Raw genomic sequence first — 10,640 nt, forward strand, 5'->3', positions numbered from 1 at the left:
AAGCAGGCTCCCTGCTGAGCAGAGAGCCTGCTTCCTACTCTCTCTCTCTGCCTGCCTCTCTGCCTACTTGTAATCTCTCTCTGTCAAATAAATAAATAAAATCTTTAAAAAAAAAAAAAAAAGCACAAGATCAAGACTGAAGTAGAGAAACAGCAAAGATCAAGTCACTGAAAACAAAGGCGTGAGCTCTGGGAACAAGTTAGTGACACAGAGGGTGCATCTCTTTCTGATGTATTTTATCTCTTAAACCAAGCGGCAGGTATGCACTCACTGCATACTACTACTTGTTCATTTTGGAGAACCAAATTTTTTTTTTTTAGTTTTTATTTATTTATTTGACAGAAAAAGAGAAATCACAAGTAGGCAATCAGAGAGAGAGGGGGAAGCAGACTCCCCACGGAGCAGAGAGCCCAACGTGGGGTTCAATCCCAGGACCCTGGGAGCATGACCTGAACTGAAGGCAGAGGCTTAACCCACTGAGCCACCCAGGCGCCCCTTGGAGAACCAAATATTTATTTAAAATAACCTAAACTTGGGGCGCCTGGGTGGCTCAGTCATTAAGTGTCTGCCTTCGGCTCAGGTCATGATCCCAGAATCCTCAGACCGAGCCCCACATCAGGCTCCCTGCTTGGTGAGAAGCCTGCTTCTTCCTTTCCCAATCCCACTGCTTGTGTTCCCTCTCTTGCTGTGTCTCTGTCAAACAAATAAAATATTTTTAAAAAAATAAAAAATAAAAATAATCTAAACTCGTAAGCTAGCCCTCCTGACTCCCGCCACATCTCTGGGCTTAGTTTTAGTTCTGCCATCCAAGAAATGGAAACCCATCTCAGTCTGGCACTTTGATCCATGAACCCGCTCTGCCACCACCTGGACCCTTTTATTCCTCAAGAGATGTGTCAGTGTCATGCCCACCTGCCCATGTCACATCACTTGTGCACAGAGCCACCCCTGAGCAGGACTTAATGGCCCCATTCTAAGGAAGAAGAAACTGAGGGTTCCACAGTTTAAGAGACCTGAGGTGAGGTCACATGCCTCATGGACTGGAGCACTTCTAAAAAAAGCAGCTTGGGTCTTGCCTGCTGAGCGCTGTCTGGGTGCCAAGCCCAAGCCTGGATCATATGGGCACACAGATAAACAGCCCCCAGTGAGATGAGGGCTGTTTTCCATAATCTCATGACAAGTTCCAGTTCACAGAGAAGGAGATGTGACATGCCCAACCTCTCCAGACCACAAATGGCCAGAATGGGCTTCAACTCAGGGCTGTCTGACTCCAGAGTCCAAACTCTCTGAACCCCACAGGACCCTGCCCCACCCCACACACCTGATAGTGTCAAGCAGGATGTCAATGAAGAAGGTATAGCTCTCAGCAGGGATGTTGCCTTTGGCCAGGAACACCTTGTTATAGCTGCCCTCCATCAGGTACTGTAGAGGCCAAGGGTGGAGAGGAAAAGAGGATAAGGAAGAGGTAGCATAGGGGTCTGCGAGCTGAGGCCTCACCACATTCCCAGTGGCTCAATAATCTCCTCTGCTAGAACACCCTTAGAGTAGTCATGATTCCCCATGCAGACTGAGCACCTCCTCTTCCAGGAAGCACTCCCTGGTTTGTGTACACACACACACACACACACACACACACACACACACACGCAAACACGCATGCACATCCTTTCTCCAAACTGCCCTGGGCTGATAGCTAATTCTCTTACCTATTCTCCAATCACAGGAGAGAGAGCTGGACCCACCCCAGAGCTCATCCCTCCAGTCCTTTGCCTGCATTGTGCAGCCAGCCATAACTGCTCGCTCCCATCTTCTCACCACAGCAAACTCCTCCCATGAGACCTCAGCTCTAGGAACTACCTCCTAAGTTAGGTATTAAAGCTCTTCCCTGATCATGCTCACCTTGTTCTAGAAATACTTTCCTCTTGGCTTACTCTCAGCCACACCAGGCATATTTCTGCCTCGGCACCTTAGGCTGTTCCCTCTACTCGGTTCACTTCCCCTCAGATGTCCACGTGGCTGGGTTCATGGCCCCTTTCAAATCTTTCTCAAATCTTACCTTTTCAGAAGCTCCTCCCTGACCACCCTACAAAAAAATTCACCGCTGCCCCAACTCTCCACCCTCCCCACTTTGTCCTTCTCCATAGCACTTAACATCTGACAGAACACATAGATTACTTAATCTTTTTGTTTACTGTCTGCTTCCTCATCTGAATGTCATGCCCACCAGATCCTGGATTTTAATGTTTTGTTTGTAGAACAGTCTGAAAACCAATCAATGTCATGGCATGTGGCTGGGGCTCAACAGCTATTGCAAAAATGAGCAAATGAGTCCCCAAGTTAAAGACAGGTGACCCCAGCTCACTCCTCCAGGAAATCTCCCCTAATGTTTGCACCTGTACCACCCCCTCCAGATCCTCCCTCCACGCCCATTCCCCAGCCTCACCTGCTCAAGGGACACAGGATGCTTGATGTATACATTGGTCTGGATGTCCTTGGCAGGCAGCCGCTCCAACTCTGTGTGGAACTCAGCCACCCGGTTCTGGGACAGCAGGAAGAGGAGGTTGAGGCCCAAGAGCTGATGCATATAGGCTGACTCGGGGAGCTGCTCCCTGTGGACGAGGATGGGAGAACCAACGTAAGGAGGGCTTAAGTATCTATGAGCCCCCGGCGCCAGCCTCCAGAGACCCTGATGGACCCGTGGTGTCTCCTTGCAGAAGTATGGGGTCTTGAGTTTTCAAATGAAACTAAGTCCAGAGAGGCATGAAGTCACAAGTCGTATGGGCCCAAGAAACTGACCTCACTCCAGGAAAGGGACTCAGACTCAGTTTCCCCAACTATAAAAAGAGAATTACCGCAGCATCCATCTCTTAGAAGGTAGGTCAAGTGAATAAGGGTTAATTGAATCAAATGACTTAAACCAGGTACAGTGATCGGAACAGTACTTGACTCATATTGTGTGTTAGCTGTGATTATGATATTAGGAGTTATCAACCTTACTTTAAGGGGGAAACTGAGGTATGGGGAGGTGAAGTCATTTGCCCAAGACCACATAATCAGGAAGCAGCAAAATCAGTTTCAAACTCAGGTTTGTCTGACTTCTAAACATGTCAAATTCTTAATTATTAATCCACTCAAGCAACATTGAGTTAAAAAACATTGTTTTATATTCAACACATTCAGTGAATCCCTGCTCTGGGCCCAGCCTCATGCTAGGCAGTACTGGAATGCAGCAGTGACTAAGACCCCTCTGACTTTAGGAGTTCAGTGGGGGAGACCAGCTGAGATAGGGGAGGCAGAGTCAGAGGGATCATGGCTCAGACAGCACTGGAGGCTGCAGGAAAGTTTGGTCTGAAGCCTGAGAGCTATGGAGAGCCATGACAGATTCCAATCAGGGTATCAATATTGGTCAAGTTTTAGCATCGCAAAGAATCTACTGGCTGTCATGGGGTATGAATCGAAGGGGGCAAAGCTGGAGCCAGGGCAGGTGAAAGGCAGCTACAGTGCAGAGTAGAAATGTAGTATAGGAACGTGGAGAGGGGAAGAGACTGGAGGCCAACAGAGACCAAATGGTACAATCTCAGGATAAGGACCTCCAGGAAACTCAAACTCCTGACCCTGTACATTCTGGGGACAGAGTTAGGCAAACAGGGAGTTTCCAGTTGAAGGAAGATGACCTGAGACGCTGGAGAACCAGTGATTTAAAAACAAGAAAAAGAAAAACAAAAAACTACCATATAACCCCTTGCCCCCACCCAATCAGGGGCAGGACCCATCCTCACTTGTAATCGAAGTAGTAGCATTTGAGCTGGGCCATGTAGCGCTCGAAGGAGGGGATGTCCTTGCGCAGGATACTCCACTGGGCCCCGATCTCCAGAATGTCACCTGTGGGTGACAGGGCAGGTTCTCAAGAGGTGCCTGAGTCCCTCTTCTGACTACCACTCCTGCCATTCCTCCCCTCACCCCCAGCCCATCACCCCCCACCAGCCCCAATCACTCACGGGCCAGAATGAGCTGCTGTTTGGTCAGTTTGGTCCCTGTAGTTGGCAAGAAGTTGAGCTCCAGCAGAACCAGCTGACAAGGACAGCAGAGAAGGAAGGAAAGAAAGAAGATGGGACCTCAAGTACAGGTTTACTTATTTTTGCAAAGCCTCAATTTACCCACCTAGGAAACAAAACTAATCGTCATCCCTGACTCAAAGCTGTTGTGAGTTTTAAAGGAGTCAGAACAGAGCCTGGGCACACTGAGTGCCCATTTAGGATGACCTCAGGTTACAATTATAAATAGACCCACTGGGAAAACAGGAAACATCCTCCATCCCTGACTCAATGGAATCAAGGGGGTGGGAGGACGCTAGCACCTTCAGTTTTTGGCAGACCTTTTCCACAATTTATTGGGCTGGGCCCAGCTACACCTCCCATTACCCCCAGATCTACATCCGGGAGGAAAGGGAGGTAACATCCCCCCATCACCCAGCCCACATATCATTTAACAGACACGCCCCATTCAGAGACTCAGTTCACCCACAATACTTGTACTCCTTCCCAAACAACGTTCGGTCTGAAGCACCCTGAACCCCATTCTGGTCCTCTCCTATAACAATATTTTCTCTAGATTCAGTCCTATTCTCAAAACTCGGCTGCCCACCCTCTCCCACACCCCACCATGCGTCCCAAGTCCCAGATACTCTCAGACCCTGACTTGGTCTGGTCTATCCACGTAATCCTTCATCTCAGCCTCCTTTCATCACCCTGTCCCGTCCTCATTCCCCACTTGCTCTCGTCAAGAACCTACCATCAGAAAAAACAAAAAACAAAAAAAAAAAAAACTCCAATACGCCCATCCTGCCGCTCCAGCCACCTAGGCCTCCAAACACCAAAACTTGAACCCCCCACTTAGTTATGCCTGAACATTTTCATCACTGGCTCCCCCCACCACGCCCCGCCACTGTGGAGCCGTCTCTGATCCGTTCCAAATCTCTCTCTCTTTTTTTTTGAAGATTTTATTCATTTATTTGACAGACAGAGATCACAAGTAGGCAGAGAGGCAGGCAGAGAGAGGGGGAAACAGCCCGCTGAGCAGAGAGCCCGATGTGGGGCTCGATTCCTGGTCCCTGGGATCATGACCTGAGCCGAAGGCAGAAGCTTTAACCCACTGAGCCACCCAGACGGCCCCCGTTCCAAATCTCTTCTTCACCTCTTGAAATCCGCACTTTGGCAGTTCCGAATCCTCCACCTTACTGGATCCCCCAACCCGCCCTGGTTTCGCCCGCGGCCGGGAACTCAGCTAGGTCTAGACCCTAAGACAGGCCCCCGCCAAACCCTACCTTGAGACGGCCCAGCTCTTCACCACACTTGCTAAGATTGGGGCTTTTACGGTTCCACTCGCCCTTAAGTTGCTCGTACATGCCGGCCGCGACCTGAAGAACTGCACCCGAGGCCGCCGCAGAGCCCGAGCCCGAGGGGCCCGGCGTCCCGTTCACCGCCGTGGCCGCCATCTTCCGTGATGCGGCAAACCTCGGGTCCGATTTACGGCAGCGTCGCCTACAGACGCTCGCCCGGCGGAAGTGGGGCCGGGAGGTGGAGCCCAACATTGGGGGCGGGGCCACGGCTGCCGTCCTCCGCCCGCCGCGGTTTGTATTCAGTCGCTCTCGGGGAGGTGCCCTTGGAGTCCGGCCCTTAATGAACATGTCAGTCAGTGCTCCGCCTCTGCTGTCATTCAAGATGGTGACCGGAAGTCCTCTCCTGCCCTAACTGAAAATGGCAGCAGTCACAACGCCTTGCCGCCTCCCGTAACCAATATGGCTGTCATGGCTTCGGTCTAGGCGTTCGCGACGCTAGGTTTCTGTCTTCGAGAGTCCACCTTCTCAGAAGCTTCTTTAAGCCAAGAGGGGGCGGTAGTGGAGCTATGTCATTATTTCCATTTTATAAACAGGCTTTGAAAGGCTCGGTAACTTTCCCAGAGACTAACCGTCGAGATTTGAACCCAGGTCTCCGTGGAGTCTCTCAGTGCATCCTTCTACATTTTCTCCAAGCTTACAAAAATATACACAAACTGTACAAAAATCATCCAGTATTATGCCTTAAATACCACATATACGCGGAGGATTCCCTTTTTTTTTTATCCCTACTCCCATTTCCTCTGCATATATCACACCCGCCTATTCAACATGTCCCCTTTTCTCAAACCCAACTCTCTGTCTTCTTCAGAATGTCAGCTCCACAAAAGCAGGGATATCTACCGGTTTCGGTTTTCTTTATTTCCGTATTCTCAGCAAGTTGTACACAGTCAATGAATATTTGTTGAATGAGTGAATGAATGGGTATGTAAAATTGCCTGTCTTTCAAAACGTTTTTTTAGCGGCGCCTGGGTGGCTCAGTGGATTAAAGCCTCTGCCTTCAGCTCAGGTCATGATTTCGGGGTCCTGGGATGGAGCCCTGCGTCGGGCTGTCTGCTGAGCAGGGAGTCTGCTTCTCCCTCTCTCTCTGCCTGCTTCTCTGCCTACTTGTGATCTCTGCCTGATAAATAAATAAAATCTTTAAAAAAAACACTTTTTTAAAAGTTTTTATTTCGGGACGCCTGGGTGGCTCAGTTGGTTGAGCAGCTGCCTTCGGCTCAGGTCATGATCCCAGCGTCGTGGGATCGAGTCCCACATCGGGCTCCGTGCTCCGCAAGAAGCCTGCTTCTCCCTCTGACTCTGCCTTCCACTCTGTCTGCCTGTGCTCGCTTTCACTCGCTCTCTCTCTGACAAATAAATAAATAAAATCTTTAAAAAAAAAAGTTTTTATTTCAATTCCATTTAGCTGTGTTATTTTTAAGAGTTTTTAAACAAAAACTGAGTCGTGCTACACATATTTTCTAAAAAAAAGCAACGTGCTTCTTTTTTCTGCCAGTCTGATAAGGAACAACCACAAGTTTTTAGTTGTTTTCTTTTGCATTAGCATATTAATGAAGTTGAGCATCCTTTGTGTTTATTGAACATTTGGATTTCCTTTTTGAAATTTTCTGTGTGGTCATTGCATCTTCTTATACTTTTTTTTTTTTTTTAAAGATTTTATTTATTTATTTATTTATTTGAGATAGAGTAAGAAAGACAGCAAGAGAAAGCAAAAGCAGGGGGGGAGGGGCAAAGGGAGAGGGAGAACCAGACTCCCGACTGAGCAAGAAGCCCCACATGGACTCCATCTACCTGAGCCTAAGTTGACCAGCCAACCAGGCGCCCCTCTAGTTATTAGTCTTTATCATACAATTTACAAACATTTTCTGCCCTTCTATGGGTTGTTTTTTCACTCTCTTGATGGAGTTCTTTGATTCACAAAAGGTTTTAGGTTTGATGGGGTTTAATTTGTCTATTTTTTCTTTTGTTGCATGGACTTTTAGTATCATACTTAGGAAATCATTGCCAAATCAAAGGTGAAGATTTTTACCTGTTTTATAGTTTTAGATCTTTTTTTAAAAAAAGATTTTATTTATTTGACAGGCAGAGATCACAAGTAGGCAGAGAGGCAGGCAGAGAAAGAGGAAGGGAAGCAGGCTCCCCACTGAGCAGAAAGCCCAATGGGGAGGGGGGGCCTCTATCCTAGGACCCTGAGATCATGACCTGAGCCAAAGACAGAGGCTTTAACCCACTGAGCCACTCAGCTGCCCCAGTTTTAGATCTTAAATTTAAGAAGCTGATCCATTTTAAGTTAATTTTTGTGTATGGTATAAAGGTTCAAATTTATTCTTGTGCATGTGGATATCTAGTTTTCCCGGTATCATTTGTTGAAAGGAATGTCCTTTCCCCTATTGGGTGGTTTCAGCATCCTGGTCAAAAATCAATTGACTGTATACATAAAGGCTTATTTTCTGAGCTCTCTATTGTATTCTATTGGTCTATATGTCTCTCTTTATATCAGTATCACACTGTTTTAATTACTGTAGCTTTGCAGCTTTGAAATTAGGAAGTATAAGTCCTCCAACTTTGTTCTTCTATTTCAAGACAGTTTGGGCTATTTAGGTCCTTTGAAATTCCATATCAGTTTTAGGATGGGTTTCTCTATGATTGCAAAATTGCCACTGGGATTATGAGATTGTTTTGAATCTGTATATCACTTTTGGTCTTGCTATGAGCTGAAATCCCCTAAAAATGTAAATATTGAAGCCATAACCTCCCAATACCTCAGAGTGTGACTGTATTTGGTTATAGGGACTTTAAAGAGGTGCTGAAGTTAAAGTGAGGCCCATTAAGGTGGAACATAATCCAGTTTGACAAGAATCTTTATACAAAGAGGAAATTGGGGGGTTCCTGGGTGGCTCAGTCACTTAAGCATCTGCCTTAGGCTCAACTCATGATCTCAGGGTGCTAGGATTGAGCCCCATGTGGGGCTCCCTGATCAGCGGGGAGTCTGCATCTCCCTCTTCCTCTGCCTCCTACCCCTGCTCATACTCTCTCACTCTCTCTCACTGGTAAATAAATAAATAATCTTAAAAAAAGAAGAAGAAGAAGAGGAGGAGGAGGAGGAGGAAATTTGGACACACAGAGAGACATCAGGGATGTGACCACACAGACTATGTGAGAACACAGCAAAAGAGTAGTCATTGACAAGCCAAAGAGACAGGCCTCAGAAACCAAACCTTCTGACAATTTTTAGACATTGAACTTTTAGACACCAGAATTGTGGGAAAACAAATCTCTTTTATTCAAGTTACCCAGTCTGTAGTATTTTGTTATGGCACCCCTAGCGAATGAATACAGGTAGTACTATCTTCTTAACAATACTAAGTTTTCCAGTTCATGAACATAGGATGTCTTTCCATTTGCTTACATGTTCTTTAATTTCTTTCAGCAATGTTTTGTAGTTTTCAGTATACAAGTCTTTCGCCTCTTTGTGCAAACGTATCCTTTTTTTAAGATTTTAAGTAATCTCCACACAGCCAACATGGGGCTCAAATCCACAACCCTGAGATCAAGAGTTGCATGCTCTATGGACCGAGCCAGCCAACCACCCCTATAAAACTTATTCATATTTTATTCTTTTTGATGTTGTGAATAGAATTGGGTTTTTAAAATTTTCCTTTTCAGAATAAATGAAACAAGATGGGATTGGGAGGGAGACAAACCATAAGAGACTCTTAATCTCACAAAACAAACTGAGGGTTGTGGGGGGTGTAGGGAGAGTGTGGTGGGGTTATGGACATTGGGGAGGGTATGTGTGATGGTGAGTGCTTTGGAAGTGTGTAAATCTGGCAATTCACAGACCTGTACCCTTGTGGCTAATAATACATTATATGTTTATTAAAAAAATTAAAAATTTTAAAAATTTCCTTTTCAAATTATTCATTGATAGTGTATAGAAATACAATTGGTTTTTGTGTGTTGATTTTGCATTTTGCAAGTTTGCTGAATTCACTTATTAGCTCTGTGTGTATTCTATGTAAAATTTCCTGTCATCTACAGAGATAACTTCAGTTCTTCCTTTCTATTTTGGGTGCCTTTATTTTCTTTTTCTTTATTAACTCCTCTGGCTAGAACTTCCAATAGTATGTTAAGTAGAAATGAGTGTCCATGATCGTTCCTGATCTTAGGGGAAGGCATTCAGTCTTTCACTACTGTGTATGATGTTAGCTTTGGGGTTTGTATTTATTTCCCTTATTTAACCCTATTTAACTCAGGTTGTTGAGTATTTTTATTATGAAAGAGTGTTGAGTTTTGTCAAATGTTTTTTTTCCCTCCATCAGTTGAGATGATCATGGTTGTATTTCCTTTATTTTATTAATGTGATGTATTACCCTGGTTGCTTTTCGTATGTTGAGTCCTTGTGTTCCAGGGATAGATCCCAATTGGTCTCAGTGTATAATCCTTAGAATACAGTGCTGAACTCAGCTTGGAAATGTTTTGTTGAGGAGTCTTGCATTTATACTCATGACGAATATTGGCCTTTAGTTTTCTCATCTTGTAAAAACTATCAAAACTGACTCAAGAAGAAATAGAAAATCTGAGTATGTCTAGAATAGGCAAGGAAATTGAATCTGTAATTTTTTAAAAAGATTTATTTTTTTAGTATTTTTTTAGAAATTTTTCATTTCAGCTAAGTTATTCCATTTGTTGGTGTGCAGTTGTTCATAACATGCTCTTCTAATCATTTTTATTTCCATAAAAAATAGATAGATCATTGTTTTTTTTTTAAATTCAATCTGCCAATATCTGCCTTTTAATAAGCAATATTTTTAGTTTTATTAAGACATGTTTTATGGGGCTCCTGGGTGGCTCAGTGGGTTAAAGCCTCTGCCTTTGGCTCGGGTCATGATCAGGCTCTCTGCTCAGCGGGGAGCCTGCCTCCTCCTCTCTCTCTGCCTGCCTCTCTGCCTGCTTGTGATCTCTCTGTGTCAAATAAATAAATAAAATCTTAAAAAAAAAAAAAGACATGTTTTATGACCTAACATATCCTCTATCCTGGAGAATGTTTTACGTGTGCTTGAGATGAAAATGTATTTTGCTGAAGAAAAGGGATCTGCCATGGACCCAATGTCAATGTTTTTGTCCTCCCCCCCCCCCCCAATTCAGATGTTGACATCTAACCCCCCAATGTAATGGTAGTAGAAGGTAGAGCCTTTGGGAACCCTCAGAATTGAATTAATGCCCTTATAAAACAGACTTCAGA

At 45.2% G+C, this 10,640-nt stretch overlaps 1 protein-coding gene across 1 annotated transcript in view; it reads right to left on the minus strand.

Annotated features, from left to right (window-relative positions):
* PSMD8 (proteasome 26S subunit, non-ATPase 8) overlaps positions 1 to 5,707 on the minus strand; it is a 7,470-nt gene extending 1,763 nt beyond the window's left edge. The window contains exons 1-5 of the mRNA XM_059383755.1: positions 5,324 to 5,707; positions 3,999 to 4,071; positions 3,780 to 3,882; positions 2,444 to 2,609; positions 1,322 to 1,422 (exon numbers count right to left, since the gene is read on the minus strand). Coding sequence (XP_059239738.1) covers positions 1,322 to 1,422; positions 2,444 to 2,609; positions 3,780 to 3,882; positions 3,999 to 4,071; positions 5,324 to 5,686 — 806 coding nt within the window. The 5' untranslated portion in view covers positions 5,687 to 5,707. The remainder of the gene's footprint in view (positions 1 to 1,321; positions 1,423 to 2,443; positions 2,610 to 3,779; positions 3,883 to 3,998; positions 4,072 to 5,323) is intronic.
* Between the last annotated feature and the right edge of the window lie 4,933 nt (positions 5,708 to 10,640).

The sequence above is a fragment of the Mustela nigripes genome, chromosome 17, assembly GCF_022355385.1.
Source record: "Mustela nigripes isolate SB6536 chromosome 17, MUSNIG.SB6536, whole genome shotgun sequence".
In the NCBI taxonomy this organism is placed as follows: Eukaryota; Metazoa; Chordata; class Mammalia; order Carnivora; family Mustelidae; genus Mustela; species Mustela nigripes.